General features: G+C 51.6%; 1 protein-coding gene across 4 annotated transcripts in view; it reads right to left on the minus strand.

Moving 5' to 3' along the window:
• Positions 1–25994, minus strand: part of VRK3 (VRK serine/threonine kinase 3) — a 33971-nt gene that overhangs the window by 2135 nt on the left and 5842 nt on the right. For all 4 annotated transcript variants that reach the window (XM_047834971.1, XM_047834968.1, XM_047834967.1 and 1 more), the window contains 11 exons: positions 25374–25523; positions 23996–24190; positions 18189–18253; positions 16527–16593; positions 15557–15641; positions 15175–15280; positions 13641–13733; positions 11801–11933; positions 10580–10700; positions 2720–2778; positions 697–845 (listed from right to left, as the gene is read on the minus strand). In XM_047834971.1, coding sequence (XP_047690927.1) covers positions 697–845; positions 2720–2778; positions 10580–10700; positions 11801–11933; positions 13641–13733; positions 15175–15280; positions 15557–15641; positions 16527–16593; positions 18189–18253; positions 23996–24190; positions 25374–25523 — 1223 coding nt within the window. The remainder of the gene's footprint in view (positions 1–696; positions 846–2719; positions 2779–10579; positions 10701–11800; positions 11934–13640; positions 13734–15174; positions 15281–15556; positions 15642–16526; positions 16594–18188; positions 18254–23995; positions 24191–25373; positions 25524–25994) is intronic.

Consider the following 25994-nt stretch of genomic DNA (forward strand, 5'->3'; position numbering starts at 1 on the left):
AGCTTGAGCCCCAAGTTGGGCTCTGCGCTGACAGCACGGAACCTGCTTGGGATTCTTTCTCTCTCTCCCTGCCCCTCCCCCACTTATTCTCTCTCTCTCACTCTCTCTCAAAATAAATAAATAAACTTAAAAAAAAAAAAAGAGTATCCTTGCAATCCACAACGGAATATGGTGCCTCATAAACAAGGTCATGGGTGTCCTGTGCTGACACAGAAGGGCCGTGAGACAGACCGAGAAGCGCAGGGCAAAGGGCATCACCGGGAACAGAACCAGCGAGGTTTGTGATGGGGGCGGGGGGGGGCAGGTGGCGCCAACCCACAGGACAGCGGAGGCTACAGGTGGATGGAGAGAGGGATAGAGAAACAGAGGGATGAAGAAAGAGACAGAAAGATGGAGAGATGAGGACGTGTTGACTCTGTTTTCCCGGCCTTGAATCCAGTCATGCCTACAGCTTCCCCCTTGGAATTTTCTAGCCACAAGAGCCAACCAATTGGCCCTTTTCCTTCGAGCCAATTTGAGCCAGGTTTCTGCTATGTGCGATTCCCTGAGGGCTGGATGGTTCAAGAACCCTGTGGAAAAATCCAGCATCTAACTGGGAGGTCGGCCCTGATGGAAACCTTAAATGGCATCTGGGAAGCAGGGCTGGCGGAGGTGAGGGAGGGGGAAGACTCACAAACTGCTCCTACCGGAACCCACCTATGGTATCATCTGGAGGTCCAGGGGGTCGTAGGCTGACAGCCGCAGATCCTGCAGCAGGGCTTCTAGATTGTTCCTCAGCATGGTGTAGGGCGGCTTCTCGTCGTACTTCAGGGCCATCACCACCTTCAGGTACTCCTGCAGGGTCTCTGCGGTCAAGACACCCCCCACCATAGGAGAGACCTGAGAGGGGCCTCCAACTCAGAGCCAGGGGGCCTGTGCCCAGTCTCCACCACGGTGCCCATTTGCTCAGTGCTTCCTCTGTGCCTGCAACCGCCTTAGGCACTTAGATTAAAAAAGATTTTTTGGGGGGGGGAGGGGCGCCTGGGTGGTTCAGTCAGTTGGGCATCCACTCCGACTCAGGTCATGACAGCTCAGAGCCTGCAGCCTGCGTCGGATTCTGTGTCTCCCTCTGTCTCTTCCCCTCCCCTGCTTGTGCTCTCTCTCCCTCAAAAATAAATAAAAACATAAATTTTTTTTTTTTTAAATGAGCCCTTACAGAGCTGGAGGGGACAAGTTATCCATTTCTTTCGGCCTCATGTTTAATTTTTTTTTTTTTAACGTTTATTTATTTTTGAGAGAGAGAGAGACAGAGCATGAACGGCGGAGGGTCAGAGATAGAGGGAGACACAGAATCTGAAACAGGCTCCAGGCTCTGGGCTGTCAGCACAGAGCCTGACACGGGGCTCGAACCCACGAACCATGAGATCATGACCTGAGCCGAAGTCAGCGCTTAACCGACTGAGCCACCCAGGCGCCCCTCGGCCTCATGTTCAGAGAGCAATGCAGAAGTTCTACAGAAGCGACGCTAGGAAAAAAAAGAAAAACAAAGACACAGCATAAACTCCAGTAATGGGGACTGGCCATGAAAATGATGGTGTAGGGGCGACTGGCTGGCTCAGTGGGTTGAGAGTCAGACTCTGGATTTTGGCTCAGGTCATGATCCCAGCCAGAGTCTTGGGATTGAGCCCTGTGTTGGGCTTTGCACTGGGCATGGAGCCTACTTAAGGTTCTCTCTCCCTGTCCCTCTGCCCCTCTCCCCTACTGGCGTGCTCTTTCTCTCTCTCTCAAAATAAAAAAATAAAAATAAAAAACAAAAAACAAAAAACAAAACGAGGTTGTAGTGGATCTAGGAATAAGAACACAAAAGCCAATGTTAATTAATGAAAAAAACAAGATGTTGGGGACGTGAGAGGCTTGGTTCATTAAGCTTCTGACTCTTGGTTTTGGCTCAGGTCACGATCTCATCGTTCGTGGGATCGAGCCCCATGTCGTGCTCTGCACTGACAGCACGGGGCCTGCTTGGGATTTTCTCTCTCTCTTTCTCTCTCAAAACAAATAAATAAACTTAAAAAAAAATGCAAATTGACCAAAATGTACGTAAGGCAAGCTTATTTTCATTTTGTACGTGTCCCTCTGCCATGTCCGCTGCCTCTCCCATCCTGAAGTGGAGATACCTGGCCACCCGCTGAGTCTGGGTTGGCCTTGGGATTTGCTTGAATGTGGCCGAGTACCGTCCAGGGACCCCCATGCTTTGTAGCTTCCGTCCCTGCTCTCTAGGAAAGCTGCCTGAACAGTGCCTCGGGAAGCAGCCCGGAGCTGAGGCCTCCCAGCGTCAGCGCCAATTGCCAGACAGGAGAGAGGTGCACTTGAACAAGCCCGCCCCAGTCGAGCCGCCGGCTGGCAGCAGCAACGTGAATTCCCCTCCCCCGCTCCCCCATAAGACCGGGAGAAGGCTCACCCGGCTGAACCCGGCCCACACTCCAATCCTTAACAAATTTTCATAGAGAAATACAATATTGTGTGTGTGGTTGTGTATGTGAGTGTGTGTTGTTATTCTTATTCGGAGATGCTTCTGAATTTTGGGGGGAAGGTTTTTTGTTTTTCCAGAACAGGCACGTATGCACACGCAGCTTGGAAAACTCAAAGAAAGAAAGGTGTGTGAGGGGACAACAGCCGGATGGACCCAGGCCACCTGGTCCCGCCATGGCCCCCAACTGTTCCTTCCCTCTTCAGGACATACCTGAGGGACTGATCCAGCGACTGCACTGTCCCACGAGGGCCTCCGGGTTGTCAAGAAACCTGACAGGACAGAGGTGTATGCAAGAGGTCTTTTAGGGAGGCGAGAGCAAACTTTTTTTTTTTAAGTTTATTTATTTATTTTGAGAGAGAGAAGAAGAAGTGGGGGAGGGGCAGAGAGAGGGAGAGAGAATCCCAGGCGGCTCTGTGATGTCAGCGCAGAGGCCCCATGCGGGCCTCGAACTCACAGACCACGACATCATGGTCTGAGCTGAGATCGAGAGTCGGATGCTTCACTGACTGAGCCACCTGGGCTCTCCAGGAGAGCCAATTTTTAAAACAGAAAGTCTAGGGGCACCTGGGTGGCTCAGTCGGTTAAGCGTCCAACCCCAGATTTTGGCTCAGGTCATGATCTTGTGGTTTGTGAGTTCAAGCCCCACACCGGGCTCCACGCTGGCATCATGGAGCCTGCTTGGGATTCTCTCTCTCTCTCTCTCTCTCTCTCTCTCTCTCTGCCCCTCCCCAGCTCACTCTCTCTCTAAGTAAATAAACTTAAAAAAAATAAAAAATAAGTAAAACAGAATGTCTACTAGATGTACAGTAGACTCTTGTTAATTGTGGTAGTTATGCCCTGTAGCGTGGCCTCAAATACGGAATTAGTGAATTCTAAACCATGCTTCTAGGGGAAATGTATCACGTTCCTGAAAGGTTCTGGTTACAACGTTTTTATAAACTGATCACTACTTAATTTTGTCTTAGGTGTGTTTGTGCTTAAAGATACTATGTTTGGGGCACCTGGGTGGCTCAGTCGGTTAAGCGACCAACTTCAGCTCAGGTCACGATCTCACAGTTGGTGGGTTCGAGCCCCGCATCGGGCTCTGTGCTGACAGCTCAGAGCTTGGAGCCTGCTTGGGATTCTGTGTCTCCCTCTCTCTCTGCCCCTCCCCTGCTCATGCTCTGTCTCTCTCTCTCTCAAGGGCAAATAAACATTAAAAAGCCTTTTTTTAAAAAAAGATAGCATGTTTACTATAATGTTTACTTAATCACATTGAGCTCACAGCCAACTATTTTCTCTGTAAGGCACATCCCAGCCTTCTTGCACCTAGGAACACTAGACAGCTCTTTAGCACCATGCATGGGGCTTTTTTTTTTTTTTTTTTTTTTTTTTTTTGAGAGAGAGAAACAAGAGTACAAACAGGGGAGGGGCAGAGAGAGAGGGAGACACAGAATTCAAAGAAGGCTCCAGGCTCTGGGCTGTCAGCACAGAGCCCGATACAGGGCTCGAGCTCATGAACTGCAAGATTATGACCCCAACAGAAGTCAGACGCTTAGCCACCATTTTAAACTGCAAAAGCGTAGGGGGCGCCTGGGTGGCTCGGTCTGTTGAGCATCCAACTTTGGCTCAGGTCATGATCTCACAGTTTGTGAGTTCAAGCTCCGCATCAGGCTGGCTGCTGTCAGCACAGAACCTGCTTCGGATCCTCTGTCCCTCTCTCTCTCTGCCCCTCCCCTGGCTTGCACTCTCTCTCAAAAATGATTAAACCTTAAAAAAAGTGATAGCAAAATCATCAACAAGAACATCTGGAAAATGGGCGTTAAACAGACTCCATGAAGGACCCCTGTTTATCCTGAGATCTGAAATGAGAAGGCAGAGCATCACCTTGTTTGAGCTCAGCTGGGCCTGTGTGCATCAGACAACTCAAAATTGTCTCCACTCTGTGTGTGTCTGAGGAGGCCTGGGAAGCACTGTGAGTGCTGATTCTGGGGTGACACATGCATTTTAGTGAGCAGGTGAATTCACAAATATGCAATCTGTGACTAACGAGGACTACCTTTCTTTCTATAAACGCACATGTGTACTTGTAAACACACACACACACACACACACACACGCACACACACACACACACACACACACACACACACATCCTCTTGGACTGCTCAAGAAAAACAAATTCATCCAATTCCAGGGTGCCTGGGTGGCTTAGTCGGTTAAGCATCCGACTCCTGGTTTAGGCTCAGGTCAGGATCTCAGGTTGTGAGATCGAGCCCTGTGTCGGGCTCTGTTTGATTCTCTCTCTGCCCCTCTCCTGCTTGTGTGCGCATGCACTCCTGCTCTCCCAAAATAAGTAAATACGCATTAAAAAAAAAAAAAGAAAGAAAGAAATTCATCTACCTTCTTTGCTCCATTCTCACTTGGAATCTCCACTATCCACCCAGTGCCTGGGGGTGCTGTCCTTGCCTCCCCCAACTGCAGGCCGAAGTCCCCAAGCTCCACCCTCTTGCTCCCCAACCCTCTCTGTCCCATCCCCTTTCTGGTCCAGTTCAGGCCTTATCCTACCTCCTTGGACCTCAGCTTCCGCACCAGCTTCCTGCACATTCCCCACATGGCCCTGCAGAGTTTCTCTGTCCAGAACGGACTCTGTCCCTTCCTACTCACAGCCCTCAGGGGACTCCCCAGGGCCCTGGGGGAAAACCCCTGGCACGCAAGGCTGCCGGCCCCTGTGGCCTTGTCTCTCTGGCTTCCTTCCTCCCTCCCACCTCACACGCCAGCAGCACCAAATGCCTTCTACTCCCCTAACTAGGTCAAGCATCCGTGCCCATCCCCTGGCCTCAGCATGTTGCTTCCTCTGCCCTGGACAGCTTTCTCCTAGCTTGACCCCTGGCCGTGGCTGCTCTCCCTTCAGGACACTGCTTGAGGGCTGGTCTCTTGGAAGTCTCCCATGACTCCTCCAGGCAGAGAAAACAGATCCCGCCCGATGGCCTGTGTGCTCTGTGCATAGTCCACGGACGCCCCAAGGCACTGTCAGGACACAGGAAGGGCTGGGTCTGACCTTCGTGTCTCCTGGCATCCTCAGGACGTGTGTGGCGAATGGCTGAGTGATGGCACCAAAGTCTGTGCCCCTAGGATGTTGTAAATTGTATAAGCGACTCTACCACTGGCTGTCGGTGTCCGTGGGACGTCCTTGCCCAGACAGCACCCTTAAGAGCAGGGAACCAATTCGACCAGCACCTGTGCTTTCCCAAAAAGGGACTTGCACACCAGAAAGCCTTGAGGAATCAAAATGTCTCTTTTTCTTTCCCTCATTCTTTCCATCCTGAACTAGAATGTACAAAAACTGAATAAATGTTGAACGAACGGAAAAAGGCCACGCACACCAGTAGGGCGCCCTAGAGGCCGTTAGGTTCCAAAAATGTGCATGTGGCAACATCGCCCCCTCGTGGTCCTTTTTGTCACTGCCTCGAATCACGGGACAGGGGCTGGGTGGAGCGTCTATAATGAGCACATCACCACCATCACCACCCCCTGCTGAGATTCTTGATGTTTCAGACCTTCCCTCTGTGGTTGTGGTCAGGCTCCGGGGCTCGGGAATGAACTCATACTTAAATCACGGATGTCAAAATTATTACTAAGACCTATTTTATTTAAAAATGTTTATTTATTTTGAGAACAAGAGAGAGTGTGCACGAGCACACGAGCAGGGGAGGAGCAGAGAGAGATACGGAGAGAGAGAATCCCAAGTTTGCAGAGCCCGACACGGGGCTCGCTCCCATGAACTGTGAGATTGTGACCCGAGCCGAAATCAAGAGTCAGATGCTCAACCAACTGAGCCATCCAGGCGCCCCTTGGACCTATTTTCTTTACTCTGGACCAATTTGGCAAGTGCACAGCCTTCTAGAGAAGCATATCCCGTTCGCTGATTATCTCTTGTGAAGGGGAAGGTGGCAGAGATGTGAGAAGGGGGATAGGGCTGTTCTGGGGAGTTAGAGGAAGTAGTGGATTCGGAGAATCCAGAGGATTCGACCCAGTGGAGCCTCAATGGGTGATTTCACTGGCGACAGGCAGTGCCCTCAGCTGATTCACATCTGGGTTTCCAGCATTTCCCTGGCACAAAAATGCCACCAGGAGACAGGTTCTAAGTGAATGAATAGGTCATGTATGAGCTCTCCTATCTGTTGAGAAATCTCGCCTCCCCTTGGCTGCCTGGGAAAGCCCTCTGCTCTGTACAGACTGGGTCAGGAATCTCTTGGGTAAAGGCACCCAGTGGCCTGAGGCCGGGTAACGTGCCTCCCCTCTGCTCCCACAATGCTCCTGGGGCTGCCTCCACCTCCTTCCTGCCCGTGTCTCCTCCCAGCCTGGGAATCCCCCCACGGCTGGGGCCGCGTCTGCCTGACCTGTCTGTCCACGCTGAAGCCCAGGCCTGTGAATGAAGGCTCACGAGTTCTTTCCTTATTCGTTCATTCCACAACTATTTCATGAGCGCCCACGATGCGTCAGGGGCCATTCTGTGAGCAACACGGTGACAAAGAGAGCTGGTGTGGCCCCTGCCCTCACAGAAATGGGACTAAAGGTGGCACCGTGGAGGAGTCTCCGGCTGCCGTCCACTGTCCCTTCTCCCCTTCAAGGGCAGGACCCCAAGGGTCAGCAGCCCTAGGCTACAGATGTTTTCCAGCCCCCAATGCAGCTTGGGTGGCTATGCGACCAAGGGATGCATGCCACTCTCAGGCCTGCCCTGTAAGAGCAGTGAGAGACGGTGACCAGCAGAGTTAGTGCCAGAAAAGGATATGTGGGTGTTGACGGGCGCCAAGGTGCCATTACTGAGAGGGAAGTAATCTTCCTTGTCCGAACCATCGTGTTTTGGGATCTCCTGGTAAGAGCAGCTCAGCCTTGTCTTTAACATGACAGAAACGCGCAAAGGAGCTGTTCACAGGCCTCAGGCACACGTAACGCCTTGGCAGTTGGGCCGTATGCTCCTACTAGCTGTGTTCTTAAATTCTGCGACTCGTTTTCCCCTGGCTTCATTTCAAGAATGGAAAGCTACTAGAAAACTAGAGAGTAAGGGCAAAAATACACTCCAAGAAAATAGGGCAAGGGGCTCATGTTCTGGAGGGTTCTGAGGCTGCCTTCTGATGCAGAGATTGCCTGTGAAAGCCTGGGAGCCAGGGGCCTCTCTTTCCCTGTCTCTCCCTCCTCCTGCAGAGACATCAAGGGCACATAAGCGCCCTTATATGCCAAAATGAGACATCCCCCTTGCCTCACTACCCTTCCAGAGGCGACTCACCTGTCACCACTGTCATGAGACCTGCCTGGCCATTAAATCTAAAGGAGCAGTGAGTGCCCACAGCCACACTCAGGGCTCCAACCTGATGGCCCCAACCAGTCTGGCCTGTGACATGCTGTGTGCTTTATTCATTTATCTCTTTACTGTTTTGTCTCCCCCACTAGGGTGTGAGTTCCCTGAAGGCAGGGATGTTTGGCTCAGTTATTCCTGTATCCCCAGGGACTAGAGCAGAGTGTGGTGTGTAGATGGTGCTCAGTAAGTCTCTGTTCAGGGGCACCTGGGTGACTCAATCGGTTGAGTGTCCAACTTCGGCTCAGGTTATGATCTCACAGTTCGTGGGTTCAATCTCTGCATTGGGTTCTGTGCTCTCAGTGCGGAGCCTGCTTCGGTTCCCGCCTCCCTCTCTCTCTGCCCCTCCCTCACTTGCTCTCTCTCTCAAAAAGAAATAGACATTAAAAAAAATTATAATAAGGGGCGCCTGGGTGGCTCAGTCGGTTAAGCGTCCGACTTCAGCTCAGGTCACGATCTCGCGGTGCGTGAGTTCGAGCCCCACGTCAGGCTCTGGGCTGATGGCTCAGAGCCTGGAGCCTGCTTCCGATTCTGTGTCTCCCTCTCTCTCTGCCCCTTCCCTGTTCATGCTCTGTCTCTCTCTGTCTCAAAAATAAATAAACGTTAAAAAAAAATTTTTAAAAAATTATAATAAATATCTGTTGAGTGAAGAAAGGCTGCATCCCCGTGCCAACATTCCATCCTCCCACACGGCTTTGAGGTGAAAGAAACTTCTCTGGAGTCAAATGGCCTGGGTGTGAGTCTAAGCACCTCTAGTTAGTAGCTGTGTGACCAGGACTGATTACCTAAGCTCTCTGTGTCTCAATCATTAGACAGCTTACCTCAGAGTTGTTCTGAGGATGACATAGGGAAACAATGGGCGCAGAGCCTGGCACAGACAAGTGTTATGATAAATGTTCGCCTCGAATAGAGGTCATCAGGTAGGAGCAGGCCAACGTGACAGGGGCAGATCCCTTCCTCTGAGCATGCACAAGCAGGAAGCCTGATGCAGTGGGGGTGAGAGAAGCCCCCCACCCCCGGGGGGGAGTGTTTAAGTAGAAACCTGAGGAAATATAAGATTCAGGGCATGGTACCATTTGTGCCAATTAAATGCACACCCAACAGTGACATCACGTATTTTTCAAGGATACATATACATCCAGACAAATTCACGAGTAGTATCTGGAGGCAGTGAATTAGCAACGTAGCTCAAGTTAAAAAACACAGCAGTAAGTGAAAGGAAGCAAGAAACAGAATGAAATTCAGAGCTCGGTAGCATTTATGCAAATTAGATACGGTAGTCATACATCATTCAAGGTTGCAGACCTATCTACACAAACATATTGAGAAGCAGTAGTCAGAAAGAGTCAACTCAGTACACATGTGACAATGCGCTTAAAATTGAAGAACACAGTGCTGAGTGAAAAATGCCAAAAACAGATGAGATTTAGAGCAGAATACCATTTATGCAAGTCAAACACACACACAATACCACCACCATCATGCAAGTTTTAGGAAACAAATACAGTTAAGCAAACATCTGTAGAACATATAGTAAGTATGGTTGAGTGGGTGTCCGTGGTTGAAAAAGATAGTAGGGGATATAAAAGGGAAAAAATAGAACGAGAGAGAGTCTCAACGTGAACCAGTAACACAGCACATTAAGGACTGAAGAGCACAAAAGGACTCAGTGCTGTTCCCTAGAGTTTTCCCTCTTTCCACTAGGCACACTTCCCCTGGGCAATCTTTCTCTCCCAGGGCTTCTAGTGACAACTTCTGAGATACCAATGAGGTCTGAATCTCGGTTTACACTTCACTCCTGCCCTTCAGACATGGATGGCCAAACCATCTTCTAGGTGGGCCCTCCAGGATGACTCCTAGGCAACTCTCACCACCCCCAGTCTATCTATACCAGGGCTTGAATCCTAACCTCTGGACCTTCAGGGCTTTCCTGTGTCCAGCTGTCTACTGTCCTTGGTGCTGAGGACCAAAGTCCTCCCTTCCCTCAGAGCCCAAATGCCGGCTGTCCATGGTACTGAATCTCACACTACCACGCTTCCCAGCTAGTCTCCGCGGTCCTTGGTGCTGAAGACCAAAGTGCCAGTGCTCACTTCCCTTCGAGCCCAGCTGCCCGTGTCTGCCTGCGGTCCTCGGTACTGAACCTCACATGGCCCCACTTCCCTCTGCATCCAGCGACTCTACCCCCTTCACCGCTGCCCTTGGTGCTGAATGCCTAAACCAGAACACGCAGGATCTGGGGGTTTTACAAGCAGAGGGTGGGGAGAGGAGGTATGGACACCGGTGGCCGGTGTAGCCAGACGCTGAGGCAGAGTCCAGGCGTAACTTCTCAGGCTTTCCATTTGTATGAATGAGTCATGGTGCCCTGTGCATAGTGGGCATTTTCTACAGGTCAGGCTCTGTGCTGAGCGCTGTGTAGCTGACTCCCCTGAATCCTTCCACAGACCCTGCTAAGATCTCATCCCACGGAGGATACTGAGGCTTGTGAAGGTTAGGCTGCCCACCCTACACCCTGCAGTGGGGAGGCTGGCGTCTCATCACAGGCAACATGGCTCCAGAGCCCACGCTCCTGTCTGCTGGAATGAATGCTAGAGGACACCCCCGAGAGCTGCAGAGGCCTTGACTCTGTGGGACACTGCTTCCCCCTCCTTTTTGTTCCCTGGTGGGTTCTGAGCTTCTGCCCCACCTGTGGGGGTGCCAGGCCAGTGCTGGCTTCCGCTGACCCCTAGACTCACTTCTGTTTCAGCTTCATGATCTTTTCGGTGTTGGGAAGGCAGTTTGTCCATGGCAGAATCCCGTACAGCCACTTCAGCAAACAGTAGCCCAGGGTCTGGAGGTCGCTGCGGCGGAAGGGCCCTGGGAAGGGAGGGCAAGAGGCGGCAGCTCAGTCCAAATGCTCTACTCCCTGACAGATCCACCCGCTTCCTTTCTCTCTCTGACTGAACCTTGCCCTCGTGGACTCAACCATCTAAGCACACGAGCTTTAGTCTGTTCATTCACTTTTCATTTGCCTGCTCTCGCGCTGTGACGAGTCCCTTTTACTCTCGTTCACTCTCTCAGCCATCCTTACCATCCCCGCTCTCACTAGCTTACTCCCTCATCTCTTGTCTTTCATTCATTCACTGAGTCCTCGGCTCTGTGCACCAGGCCCCATTACACCTTCTTAAATCCCAGACAAGAGTTTGGTTGGGTCCCAGCCCTTGACAGTCTAATGGGGACACAGTACAGTGTGGGATTACCTGAGCTGCAGGGGAAGCAGGACAGGGTGAGAGGGAGCCCAGAAGGATGGGCAATGAACCCAGCCTCAATAGAGGAGGTAAGGGAGACTGTCTGATTTATTTTTATTATGTTTCAGACAACAATTTTTGTAAACACTGAGAGCTGACTGTACCAGACCTTCCGATATTGGAAGCACAGGGACCACCCCTTTCTTGGGGGAGGTCAGTCTGGTGGGAAGACACAGGCAGGCACATGGATGGCCATGACATCAAGGGATTTGGGACAGAGAGGCTGAAACCTCCTCAAGGAATCTTCTCCTCAAAGTACTTTCTTCTTACTTATTCTGTACATTTTCCTTGGATAATCTCATTCCTCTCCCAGGGCTTCAGCTGACAGCTCCTGAGATACTGCTGATATCTGGGTCTCTGTCCAGACTTACTCCTGAGCTCCAGACTCTTGGGCAACTCTCATGTTCTAAGCCGAAACCAGATCTCGAACCTGAACCTCTGAAACTCTGGGGCCTCCTTGTGCCCAGCTACTCGCTGCTGTCATTGGTGCTGAACGGCTGCCCTACAACTCCCTGATACAGCCCATCCATGGTTCCAAATCCCCAATATGGCTCCCTTAGTGTGACTCCTGTGTCTGGCCACCTGCTGTCCGTGGCTGTGAAAACCCAGAACTGCCCTTATATGAGAAGTGTACCTCCATGGTCCCGAACCCCTTCTCCAGACCCTTACCACATCCCTTGTGCAGGTCAAGGCTAATGAACTCAAGGTCCCCCTCATGTGGACTCCTGCTGCCTTCCACATTGGCCACGTGTTTGCCACCGGGGGCATAGCGGAAGGTGAAACCATAGCCTCCCAGCATCACCTGGGTGGACATGGAGAGAAGCCATTCAGTTTGGAAGTTACGAGCTTGGATTCTCAAGTCAGAGATTTCAATCAAGGGTGCAATTTGAAACAAGTGCATGCCGAACAGTACAGACGGGTGTGAAATGAAAAGAACCCAAACTGACCATCCCCAGCTTCCAACCCATGCCCAGAAGGAACGACTAATAATCGTCTCTTATGCATTGTTTCAAATAGCTTTCTTTGAATAGCTGGTAAACACAAGGATGCAGAAGGGCCTCTAGTTTTCCACAAAGGGAAATTATACCTCTTGTTGGACACCTGGTTTTTGCATGTTTTTAAAGTGGGCTGCACACCTAGTACAGAGCCCAATGCGGTGCTTGAACTCACGACCCTGAGATCAAGACCTGAACTGAGATCAACAGTCAGACGCTTAACGGACTGAACCACCCAGGCGCTCCCCCGCGACAGCTTTTTGCATTTTAATGTTTATTTATTTTTGAGAGAGAGAGACACACACAGAGTGCGACTGGGAGAAGGGCAGAGAGGGAGACACGGAATCCGAAGCAGGCTCCAGGCTCTGAGCTGTCAGCACAGACCCCGATGCAGGGCTTGAACTCATGAACTGCGAGATCACGACCTGAGCCAAAGTCAGATACTTAACGGACTGAGCCACAGGACAGGCGCCCTGTTTTTGGCATTTTAGTAGTAGTTCCGGGTATTAAAATCTGGAGCCAGATAGACCCCATTCAGCCGTGCCTGAAGACAGCGAGGTTCTGGCTTTTTCCACTCAATGGGCCACAATTTGCAACACCCCTTAAACATTTTCTTTTTAAAGCCATGTTAAATCAGGTTTCTGTCATTTGCAACTGAAAAAGTAATTCGAATTTACTTTAAAAGGTTTTTTAATCAGCACCCCTACCAGGAGTGTATACTTAAGGTTCTCCCTCTTTACTATCACAATCAGTGCTGTCAGAAACATTTTGTACATATATTTTTGCAGAGGCCTGTGAGTATACATATAGGACACATTCCTAACTGGTGGATCAGAAAAACATACCCATTTAAAACTCTGACTATATCCAAACTGCCTTCCAGAAAGGTTGGCCAATTCCCACTTCCAACAGTATATAAAGAATTTGTTTCCTTACATCCTTATCAGCAACAGATAACCATTCTTTTAAGTTTTGTCTACTCTTAAAATAGGATGTTTTAATTTTCATTTCTATGACTACTGACATCATTTAGGGAGGTTCAGCATCTTTTCACATACTTAACCAACCTGTGGGTTTCTTTTTTTTTTTTTTTTTTTTTTATTTTATTTATTTTTGGGACAGAGAGAGACAGAGCATGAACGGGGGAGGGGCAGAGAGAGAGGGAGACACAGAATCGGAAACAGGCTCCAGGCTCTGAGCCATCAGCCCAGAGCCCGACACGGGGCTCGAACTCACGGACCGCGAGATCGTGACCTGGCTGAAGTCGGACGCTTAACCGACTGCGCCACCCAGGCGCCCCTGTGGGTTTCTTTTTCTATGAACTGCTTTTCCTATCCGTTTTTCATTGTTCTACTAAGTTGCTTATCTCTTCTTATTTATTCAAAGGAGCCCTTTACATATGACAGACAACAATTCTTTATCTGCAATAAGCATGGTGAAATACACGGATGTTTTGAGACAGATGAGACACTGAGCCCAGAGAGCCCCTAGGGTGGAGGGGACCTAGCTGTTACCTGGCTCAGGTCCTCTGGATTAACAAAGATGTTCTCAGCTGTCACATTTCCATGGACGTACTCATTCTCATGGAGGAACTCCAGGGCATCCAGCTGGGGGAAGAAAGACAGCCTCTCCGTGAGTAGCTTGACTAACACAAAGAGGTTCTGAGGCAAAGCCCAGTGAAGGAATCTCCACTTAGGCCTAGGGTCAGAGGCACTACTTGTGGTTGGAAGGGGAAAGACTGTTTAAGCCTAATTCTGAGTGAAGCATTAGGAAGCCCCATCTGCCAACACACCCAAGCATGTCTTGTTTTTTTGTTTTTTTTAAGTTCTTAAAATTTTTTAGTAATCTCTATACCCAGCGCGGGGCTCGAACTCACAACCCTGAGATCAAGGGTTTTGTGCTCCACTGATTGAGCCAGCCCAGGTGCCCCGCAATTTGCATTTCTTATGTCCAGCTCTGACTTCTCTACTGAACTCTAGACCCATACACTAAACTGCCTGGGTGGTAGTTACATCCTGAATATATCCCCAAGCCCACCTTGACCCCAAGGCTTACCTTTCCACTAGGTTCTGTTTGTTCTACAAACTCTCTGTCCCTACAGCCCATCTTCTTCTCAGGCCCTGTCCGCTCGTGCCAACCTCGCCCGGTCTCCATCTCACCCCACCAGTCCATCCCCACACGGACCACAGGGCTTTTCTGCACGCAGAGCTGATCCTGCTCCTCCCTTGCTCCCGATCCTCCTATGGCTCCCTAGTGCCCTCAGGAAAGAGTCCCAGGTCCTCAGCTTGGTGTTCTGAATGATCTGGTCGCTACCGACCTCTCCACATCAAGCCCGCCTTGTCTACCCCTTCCCCCTCTACATGTCACACTGAGGACACACTGAGCATGTAGACCTTCAGGACTCTTAATATGTCACTCCCTGGCCACTTCCACCTCTCCGGCAATTTAAAGTGGGTCCTCTTATCCTCCATCATAGCAGAGGGACATTTCTATTCAGAGGACGTTTGCGGCTTCTGAAACTGTTCACTTTAAGATCATCCTCTCCCACTAGACATAACAACCATGTCTGTGCTACTCCCAGCCCCTGGGATGGTGTCGGACACCCAGCAGGGACCTGATAAATATTTAATGAAAGGATGGATGGATGAGGGAATGAGTGAATGAATGAATGAATGAATGAACAAATGCCTTCTGCTCTCTCCTATACAAGCCTCTGCCCAAGCTGTATCCTTGGCCTGGAATATTCTCTTCACGAATCTCCACTCCCACTCCACCTGGCACCTTGCTATTTCCCACTCGTGGCTTCTACTAGGAAGCCCAGCCGAGCCCCTCTTTTTAAGGCTGGGGCCCCTTCTTCCCCCTCTCACCTGGGAATGCTCGTCACTCTGGTTCTAATGGCCTAGTGCCCACCTGTGCCTGTCAAGCACTAGCCCCCGGTGTCTAGCAGAGGGAGACACGGGTTGAATGTGTCAATGAACAGGCCAACTGGTAATCTAGGACCTAGTGCGCCATCCCCTGGATGGGAGCCAGCAACTTCTAGGTACATACCAGCCGGCAGGCCATCTGGAACACAGACCTCACCGACATTATATGCTTTGGGTTGTCATCCAGGACCGACTGAAGGCTCCTCCCCAGGGTGGGAAACACCAAGAACCTGGAAGATAGGAGTATCCCAGGAGGTGGGAGAGATGACCGGGGCAGGGGGGCAGGATCCAGGCCACCAAGGAGGGACCGTGGCTGGGTGGCCACAAGGTCCCGGTCCTGGGCAAGATCAAGGGTTCCTGATTGGTAGGGGATCAGCGTGGCTCAACGCTGTGGAGAAAGAAGCAACTGGCTGGCCAATGGCTCCGGGGTTCCAGCCATGCCTGGTCACGTGACAGGGAGAGAAAGAACGGGACCAGTGAGGTGGCTGGCACGTGAAGTGACTCACCTGTACCTGTCCTGGTGAATGCCAAAACCGACACAGGTGGGGATGGCCAGGAGGGGGGTCGAGTTCAGCTTCTTCCACTTGTGCACTGTGGGAGGCAGGGAACTGAGAAGTTAGAGTCCACCTGGTCCCGGGCCCACAGCCCGTTCTCAGAGCGGAAGCAGAGACAGTACTCCCAGTCAGAGACACCACCTCTGCGAGTGGGTGGCAGCAGGGTGGGGACAGGGTGGGCATCGCTGACCTCGGGCCGTCATCTGTATCTGCGGGTGACAGGGGGTGAACGAGGCGGAAAGCACATACAAATCTGGAGCGGGAGGCCTCAGAACAACAGAGTAACCTCTGGATTCACACGTGTGACTAGTAAGATCAGGAAACGTCTCCGCTGGTCCTGGCATCATTGGATGCCTGCCCACCTTCCAGCATCTCGGTTGGGTGATACAGATCCAGGGGTGTGCTGGCCAGGCGGGGGACAGCCCTCAGCTGCAGTGTTTGCCAACTTTCGTGGTGTAAACACTTCCCACCGTGGCCAATTTCGGGCCACTGATCTGACGTGACAGAATGTGTGGCTGGAAGAGATGCCAGCACCCCATCGCGCGGTGTTTTCACCAAGCAGGCACAATGGCTGTAAACAACCCCGAGACTATAGGTCATAGAAAATGTAGACAAGTAATTAGGAAGTGATGAGTTTTGAGTATTTGAATATTTACTACTGTTCTTAATACAATTTAGTTGATTGTAGGCTGATGTGATCGATTTTAAGTAATGACTACATTGAGCAACTGGCCGTGGTACTTCTGATAATTCAACACCAGGCTCTCCAGGCCCACGGTGTCTGTCCTCTGAGGCCCAAGGCCCAAGGCCCAAGGGGTGATGGGGCGCAACTGGGCCCTTTCCCACACCTTCAGGGGGAAGTTAGTTGCTCTGACCAGGAATTCACCGTTCTCTCCCCCTTGTCCATTTCCCTGCAGAATACCTTGCAAAGGCTTGGCCGCCCGCTGGAAGAAGTTCTGCTCAATGAACAAGCGCCCGTCCTTGGCATCCTAGTCGGGAACGGCAGGGGGAAAGGTGTCACAATGCAAGCTCTTAGACAAGGGCTTCAAGGACATTACTGGCCAGGTATCACCCCAGGTTAGTGCCAGCACAACCATCACCAAGTCCCCCACTTCAGAACCAAATCCCCTAGGGTGCTGCATGTGAACATGTCATTTCCATTGCCCAGATTTCTTTTATGATAGGATCCACAAGTTTCCCTACACATGTGGCCTTCAGCTAAAAACAACATTTCCCAGCCTCCCTGGCAGTGAGGAATGACCATGTGACCAAGTTCTGGCCAATGAAGATGTAAGCAGAAGAGATGTGGGCAACTTTCAGGTTATGCCCTCAAAGGGCTGGGCAGGCTCTCCCTTTTCGCTTCTGTTCCAGTTGGCTGGAATGCAGAGGAGATGGTGGGAGCTGAGGCAGCCATCTCAGCCCATGTGGAGCCGCCCATGTTGGAGCAACGAGAGAGAAAGTGGGTTCCCCTGTTCATGGAACCACAGTGATAGCCCTGGACTACTGCCCCAGACTTTTACGTGAATAAAGTAAACTATTATTTTTGCTGAAGCCATTAATAATATCGGATCATCTTTTCTACAATGCATACTGAATATTTTAATTAAACACAACTAGTACAGCTGGGTTCTTAAGAGCACAGGGCTAAAGAGCTAGGTTCAAAGCTCAGCTCTGCCATTCATTCATTCTTTCTACAGAGCACCTATTATGTGCTGAGTACTCTACTGGCATTGGAGATACAGCAGTGAAGAAAGCAACTTGCATGCTGGTTGCCCCTGGGCCAGTGATGAGTCCCCATTATCTCACCTATTAAATGGGGAAACAGAGTAACCAGCTCACAGGCTTGCTTGTGAGACTCTTAACCCAGGGTCAGGCATGGAACAGGCTCTCGACGAACAGGGGCTATTACTCATCTGTGAGCCTGGCTCTGGAGTCCTCGCTCTGAACCACTCACACAGCCTCTGTCTAGGGCCAGGGGAAGGCACCCGGACTGGCTGCCACAGTATTCGGCGGGGGGGGGGGGGGGGGGCGGGGGCGATGGGGGGGTAAGGGTGAGAAAATCTGAATAAATGAAGGAAAGACAATAAAAGTCACCTACAATCCCAGCTTTCAGAAATGATGAGGCTACTAACCAAGACGATACCCTTTTATCAGATTTCATGGACTCCTCAGTGCAAGGACCCCATCAGATTGCTTCTCTGATGGACTCCAACATCCGGCACAGTGAAATACAGTGGGTGCTCAACAAATACATGCTATGAGGCAGACAGGTAGTGGGCAAGTGGGCCACACAATGTGGGTACTAGTGGCTTCATTGCAAGGGTGAGGACACTCAGCCCCTCCAGACTGCACAGCCCAACAGCACCGGAACCAGGGCTCAGGGAGAACTTGACTGCAGCTTCCCAGGTCCCCTGTGATAAAGAACCTGAGGCTGGAGGGAGATGTGCCCCACCCAAGGTCCCACTGCCCCCTGCAGGCTAAGGTGGAGCTCTCCTGCCTGTGCCAGCCCTCAGAGGGGGCTTGGAGGTCAGTGGTGCCCAAGCCCCAGGCCCTCCCCTTGAGACTGCCCCCCAGGGACACTCACTAGTTTCAGCGAGAATCTCTGTTTCTGGGGACTTGACTTGCAGGTGAAGGTGGAGACAGGCTCGGCTGTGGGTGGACAAAACGAACAAGGTTATGATCACCAGGGAAAGTGAAAGTCATAGTCCTGAAACTTCTCAGTGAAGAGCAAGCAACACTTCCACTTGTCAAGTGCATTCTTGGCTTTCAAGACCTGTTCCTTCCTAGGTCTTGGAAAAGTTCTTTTTTTTTCTCCTTTCTCTCTGCTAATATTCAGCTACACAAAAAGGGTTATTACCAAGCAGGCCTGACTTCTGTCCTTGGAAAGGCTTGCTTGCAAGGGTGGTCCATGGCTGGTGTCTGGGTACTTGGATTTCAGGAGGGTTCCAGCATCACTGAACCAAGCAGAGGGGCCCCCTGTGCCCAAACTATTATGCTGAACATCTGCTTTCCTTCTGGAGTCTAGAACGTTGGTACGTTCCAGGCAGAGTGTGCCTAAGTGACCAGCTACCAATAAAAACCTGGGGTATGAGATGCCTGGGTGGCTCAGTTGGTTGAGCGTCTGAGTTTAGCTCAGGTCATGGTCTCGTGATTTGTGAGTTCAAGCTCCCACATCAGGCTCACTGCTGTCAGCGCAGAGCCCGCTTCAGATCCTCTGTCTCTCTGCCCCTCCCTTGCTCATGCTCTCTATCAAAAATAAATACATATGAAGAAAAAAAAAACTGGGTGCTGGGTCTCTCAGGAGCGTCCCTGGTAGACAACACTTCACGTGTGTTGTCACACTTCCTTGTGCATCCTCCGGGAGCCCCTGGGGAAGGGACTCTCAGAAGATTGTGCTGGTCTCCCCTCAGATGTCACTCCGTGGGCCTTTCCCCTCCCTTGACTGTGCTCTGCGTTCTTTTGCTGAAATGCATTGTGGCCCAACTATGTGCTGAGGCCTGTGGGTCCTCCTTGTGAATACCTGAGCCTGGGGGGGGGTGGTCCTGGGGATCCCCAATACACCAGATATTTGCATTTGTCGACACATGTGGGTGAGTACCATGGGACGGATGAAGCCTTGTCCCAGCCCCATTCCCACCCGGGGAAGTGCCGTCACAGGTTGACTTCTGCCCCTCGGGGTCCTCTGAGCTGCAATCCCGGGGCTGCCCAGATCCAATGGCTGATCCAGCCCTGCCGGCTCAACACGGAACCGTGCTGAACGACCACTTCTGCTCCCGAGTCCCCATGGGGCCATCTGAGCCTATCGCTGGGTAGGGGGGCACCATCCACTTCCTTCCTCCTCTCTTCCTCATAAACACCCTGCCTGCTTGTCCCATTCTGCTCAAGGATAAACCCCGTGCTAAGTGTCGGCCTTACTAGCATGGTCTCCCTTTAATGGTCTCAGGACAGCCCCAGAAGGTCTACTATGTTATGATTACTGCTGCTGCTGCCATTGTTGTTAGTGCCACCTGCCGGAGGAGAGGAGAACTGCGGGTCAGAGAGGCCAAGAGAGGCTACTCCCAGGGCAATCAACTCTCTGTGTGACTCTACACGAGGTGCTAGACTTCTCTGGGCCTCCACTCCCATGCCTGTGAAATAGGAGTGACGAAGCCCGTCCCCAGGATTGGATACAAGGGCTCAGGTGGCCCAGCAGGAATGAGCACGGCAGTAGCTGAGCGCATACCATACATTTGAAGCTAGCTGCATCCTTCACATGCACCGCTCAGAGAGCCCACTCAGCCCCGGAGCTCGGCACCAAGCCAGGCTCATCACGAGTGCTCAACATCATCCGGGGCCCATAAACCAACACACTGTTGTCCATTCTCGAGGCTCTCTGTGCCCTCCTCCACCCTTTCAAATCCTTGCTGCCCCTTGCTCAGCCAGGTTGGCGCTGTCCAAGGTGTGGAAATAAGGGAGGTGACAGTTACCCAGAAGCCATCCTTGCCCTCATGAAGCTCCAGCCAGAGCAGGGTGGGAGTCCAGGGTTTACAGAACCCAGGACCGAGGGTGACCCGAGCCAAACCTAAGAGAGGGAAATGTGGGGGAGGGGGGGGCTCAGATCCCAGGGGAAAGGGGGGTCCTTTCCACCTGTGAGAAGGGGGCTTGGGGAGATCACCAACGGGTGTCTGGAGCTGGCTGTGGCACCTCTCAGGCATGCTAACAGTACCCAGCTCACAGAGTTCCCACACAGATGGGTGACACATATGCTCCTGACGCTCAGAAGCAGGCAGGGACAGTTGGCAATTTCAGTGCGATCTCAGGCACTGCTCTGCAGATTATGAGCGGCTTTTTCTCTTGAGCTCCTCTATGTGGCCCTCATGCCAACAGCCCGCAGAGCCAGCTGGCGATTCCCATTATAGAGGGGAGCCCACAGGGGCCCAGGAAGGGCAATGAGCTTGGCCACTGGCCCCTGCAGAGCCAGGCTATCAACCCAGGGCTCCAGACTCTGGGACGTGGGGAGATCCCTGCCTGATGCAGACCTGATACATGGAGAGCATGCAGACAAGAGCATAGCAGGCAAACAGGTGGAAGCTCCCAGCCTGCCATAGCAGGCAACAGATGTTGCACCTGGAGCAAGAAAGTTGGTCTGGGATCCAGCATAACCAGAACGAACTGACTGAGCCACCCAGGCGCCCCACAAGAGTTCCTACAAAGAAGGGGGTTAGAGAAGGTATAACTAGAGAAAGGGGGGGAAGGCATGGGCGTGATGGAAGCAGAGAGGAGCTTGATGCACCTTGAAGCTGAAGGAAGGGCTATGAGCCCAGGAACACGGGCGCCTCTAGAAGCCCGAAAATGCAAGGAAACAGGCCCCTCCCCACCCCCAGAGCCTCCAAAAGACTCGTGAGACTGATTTTGGACTTCTGACCTCCACGCCTGTAAGAGAACAAATGAGTGCTGTCTCAAGCCACTAAGTTTGTGGTCATTTGTTACGGTGGCCACAGAAAACTGACACAAGCCCCAAATCTCCGTCCACAAGGGCACAGACCCAGAGGGTAGTCCTGAACTTGAGCCCAGGCTACTTTTCACAAGCACAGCGCCGTGAGCAGCTGCGGGAATTTATGTGGTGACCCGACACTGGTTCTCCCAAATTGTTCCAGGGAGATGGGGAGGGTGACGTTAGAACTCAGGAACTGACAAAGGAAAAGGGTGGCCACTCATAGGGCTGTATGAATAAGGGAATAAGATGGGGGGGGGGGTGCCTAGGCGGCTCAGTCAGTTGTGCGTCTGACTTTGGCTCAGGTCATGATCTCATGCTTCATGAGTTCGAACCCCACATTGGGCTCTCTGCTGGCAGTGCAGAGCCTGCTTCAGATCCTCTGTCCACCTCTCTCTTTGTCCCTCCATCATTCTCTGTCTCTCAAAAAAAAAGGGGGGGGGGAATGCAAGCTGGTGCAGCTACTCTGGAAAACAGTATGGAGTTTCCTCAAAAAACTAAAAATAGAACTACCCTACGACCCAGCAATTGCACTACTAGGCGTTTATCCACGGGATACAGGTATGCCGTTTCGAAGGGACACATGCACCCCACGTTTATAGCAGCACTATCAACAATAGCCAAAGTATGGAAAGAGCCCAAATGTCCATCGATGGATGAATGGATAAAGAAGATGTGGTATATATATATACAATGGAGTATTACTCAGCAATCAAAAAGAATGAAATCTTGCCATTTGCAATTACGTGGATGGAAGTGGAGGGTATTACGCTAAGTGAAATTAGTCAGTCAGAGAAAGACAAATATCGTATGACTTCACTCATAGGAGAACTTTACAAGACAAAACAGACGAACATAAGGGAAGGGAAGCAAAAATAATATAAAAACAGGGAGGGGGACAAAACAGAAGAGACTCATAAATCTGGAGAACAAACTGAGGGTTCCTGGAGGGGTTGTGGGAGGGGGGGGGATGGGCTAAATGGGGGCGGGGCATCAAGGAACCTACTCCTGAAATCACTGTTGCACTATATGCTAATTTGGAGGTAAATTTTTAAAAATTAAAAATAAAATTAAAAAAAAAAAAGATGAGCTGATTGGTGTGATGAACTTAGAGCGGGGCCCACAGTGAGCTAAGAGTGTCAGCTGCTGTACTAAAAATTGCAATTCTCGGGGTGCCTGGGGGGCTCAGTCAGTTAAGCTTCTGACTCTTGACTTTGGCTCAGGTCCTAATCTCATGCTTCATGAGCTCAAGCCCTGCGTCAGGCTCTGTGCTGAGCATCGGAGCCTGCTTGCTCATCTAGGAAATGGGGCAGCGACAGTGCTGACATCCATTATGAGTTAGCAAGTACGAAGCAAACACACGTCCATGTGAAAACGTGTGCGCAGATGCTCACAGCAGCACTAGTCACCAGGGCCAAGTGTGGAAACAATGCACACGTGCACCGATCCATAACATGAAGAAACCAGATGTGGTATGTGCACACCCTGGAATACTATTCAGGCGCAAGGCAGAATGAAGCTCTGACACGTACTACGATGTGGATGGACCTTGAAAACATCACGCTGAGGGACAGCATATAGACACAAAAGGCCATGATGTAGTGTATCACTGCATTTATCAGAAATATCCAGAAAAGAGAAACCCAGACAGACAGAGCAGATTAGTGGTTGCCTGAGGCTGGGAGGAGGGGTGTGGGGAGTGGGTGCTTTGGTACAGGGCTTCCATTAGGGGTGATGGGAATGTTCTGGAACTAGATACACACGATGGCTGTGCAGCATGATGAATGGACTACAACTCACTTAATAGTAGACTTTAAAATTGTCATTTTGATGAAAGGTCAACCTCATTTGACAAAATAACAACACCCCCCACCCCCAAAATCATATGAAGCACTTGGAACACGGTGCGGCCTTGAATAGGCACTCAGTAAACATTAGGTTGATTAATACCAATCAGTGCACAGTTTTTGTTTTCTTCATTGTAACAAGGTATGACTCCCTTTTTTTTTTTTTTTTGAGAGCGAGCAAGAGAGAGTGCATGAGCAGGGGAAAGGGGCAGAGGGGGAGAGAGAATCTTAAGCAGGCTCCTCGCCCAGAGTGGAGCCCGACACAGGGCTCAATCTCAGAACTGTGCAATCATGACCTGAACTGAAATCAAGAGTCAGACGCTTAACTGACTGAGCCACCAGGGCGCCCCGGACTTCTTTTTTTAATCTTTGACTACTGCCAGCTTCCAAGCCCGGCCCTGCCTCTTCCGCTCCCCGCTCCACATCTGGGCAGGCTGATAAGAAAGCCAGGGGCTCCCTTCTGTGTTGCTGGTGGGAGAGGCGAATCACATGAGGCCCCGGCCCCTGTGCGGGGAACCCTCGCCCGGGCCTCACCCTTTAACCAAACAAAAACCCCGATCAGGCACCTTTCCTTCCTGGTTCAGAGCGGTTCAGAGCCGCTCTCAAGCAATTCGCCTTTTGCATTCTCTTGGTCTGTGTCACTCTTAACAATCAAACCAAATTGGTTTTTTTTTTGGGGGGGGGGTTCCATGCCATCTCTGCAGGGTTGATAGAACATGCATCATCGTCCTCATCATTCACCCTCACTGGGCCTGCGCTCCTGTATGACAGAGGTGGACATGGAACGGGAGGGGGGGTGCCTTGTTACACAGGGCACAGAATTCCCAGTTGGCCACGGTCCCCAGATGTCCCCATCACCTTTTAGCCTCCTGAACACGCTTACTCTACCTGCCCAGCCCCTGCAGGTGGGTAGGTTTGCAATCCCAAGTCTAAGAGAAAGCTGTCTAGAGGCAGGTGGGCAGCTGGGATATGGCTTTCATTTCCATTCTCGGAAAGGGGGTCCCTGCCCCTTGCCCTGGCTCAGAGATGCCCCTGCCAGACCCAGCACCCGCCGGCCAGTGGACAGCATACCTTTATAGAGAATGCCCTGGCTGTCCCTGGTCTGGAGGGATCCCAGTTTCCAGTGCCGCCCATTCTTGTCTGTCACCACCGTCCCTGTGGGCAAAGCCTCAAGCGAGGTTGTCACCCGGCTCCGCTTCAGGGTCTGAGGGCTTTGCCTGGTCGCCTGTGGGCTGCTTTTGGGGGTTGGGGGTCTGCTCCATGACCCTGCAGGAAGATAGTCAGAATAAGGAAAAAGCAGCAACAGGAGAGACAAGTTGGATGGGTAATGGGACAATGCTCATCATAGGGTTCATTTATTCATTTGTTCTTTCAACAAATGCTTCCTGGGACCTTTCATGAGTCAGGCCCTTGTGCGACAAAGCTGGGGACCAGGACACGAGTCAGACCTGGGCCCTTCCCTCAGGAGCCCCTAATTTGGTGGGGGAGTCTGATCTGGACACCGTCGGTCAGAACGGAGTCCGAAACAGGACAATACACAGGAATAAGAGAGGGAAACTGATACCGCCTAGAGAAGTCAAGAGAGGCTTCCTGGAGGAGGGGATGTTTGAGTTGGGTCCTGTTGGATGAAGAGAAGTTTACTGAGGGGAAAAAAGACCTTCCAGACATTCGACCAAAAATATCCTGAAACAGGACCTGGCCACCCTGTGCCGAATATAAAGAGTCAGAAATTTGTTAGGCAGAGGCCCTGCCCTTGAGAGGCTCCCAGACTGGCAAGAGAATGGGGGGCAATGGTGAGGAGAGAGACAACGACACAAGAAGAGATATTATCTACTCCATTCTTCCCACCCACCATCCACCCAAGGCGTAGAATGGCAAGAGGCAGAGGGGCCTGGAGACAACAAGGGACAGAGGGGAGGCACTGGGGGCTGTGACTTTAGATCCAAGGGCCCACTAGGAAGGAGAGGGTACACGGTCCTCAAGACTCCCAGGCTCGTCGGCTGGCTCCAGGCCTCTGCACATGAGTCTACCTGGTCCCTGCCCACACAGGACTCTCAGTCTAGCAAGTGAGGCAGAAAGGGCCATGGAGCCTGGAGGAGACATGTGCTCAAATGAGGGTGTCACTGGCACTGGGGGCTAAGAGGGCAAAGAGAGGGAGACGAGGCAGCCTTGATCTAGCCTGTGGTGCTCAGGAAAGGCTTCCTAGAGAGCTGCCCCTCGATGCCAGGATGAAGAGCTGGGGCTGGAGGGGCGATAGGAGGCAGGAGGCTATGCACAGGTGGGAACAGGGGCGGCTCTGGCTGTGTGTAGACGGACTGGAGGCTAGGGATGCTGCAATGAGGGTCTAGGCGGGGTAGGGGATGCCCGGGCAGGGGAAGGATGCCCCAAATACTGTCCGGTGACCCACCTTTTCCCCGTCTAGTCAGGCCAGGTTGACCCCAACTCTCACCTTTGGGTCTCTCACAGGGTCTCAAGGTATCTTCAGACCCAGAACTGTCACCATCAGAGAAGACGGATGACGAGAAAGAGGTGACAGTGCTAGACCATCTCACTTTCTTGGAAGAGCTTTCAGAACTGGTGTTCCTCTTTCTCTTTGAGCCTGGAGAAAGGAAGACAGGATGCAGACTGAAATTACAAAGGCCTTTTCCAGGGAACCCTAAACTGGAAAACCCTGAGGGCACATTCAACCACTCTCTTCCCGCCGATCCCCAGAGCCAAACCTCGCTTCTTCGGTCACCTAAATACCTAAGCAAACTATCCCTTCATTTTATTTTTTTCCTCCTCTCTTTTATTTTTTTGTGTTTATTTATTTTGAGAGAGAGAATGCACTGTGCGCGAGCAGGGCAGGGGCAGAGAAAGAGAGGGGGAGAGAGAGTCCCAAGCAGGCTCTGCCCTGTTAGCACAGAGCTGGACGTGGGGCTTGATCCTGCTAACCATGAGCCACAATCAAGAGCCAGATGCTCCACTGACCAAGCCAGCCAGGCACCCCCTGAGTTGTCAACTTGAAAACCCAGAGGCCGAACAGATGCCAGGAAACTGAGTGTAGACAGAGTCTGAGTCTTGGGCAGCC

This window comes from Prionailurus viverrinus, chromosome E2, assembly GCF_022837055.1.
Source record: "Prionailurus viverrinus isolate Anna chromosome E2, UM_Priviv_1.0, whole genome shotgun sequence".
Classification (NCBI taxonomy): domain Eukaryota; kingdom Metazoa; phylum Chordata; class Mammalia; order Carnivora; family Felidae; genus Prionailurus; species Prionailurus viverrinus.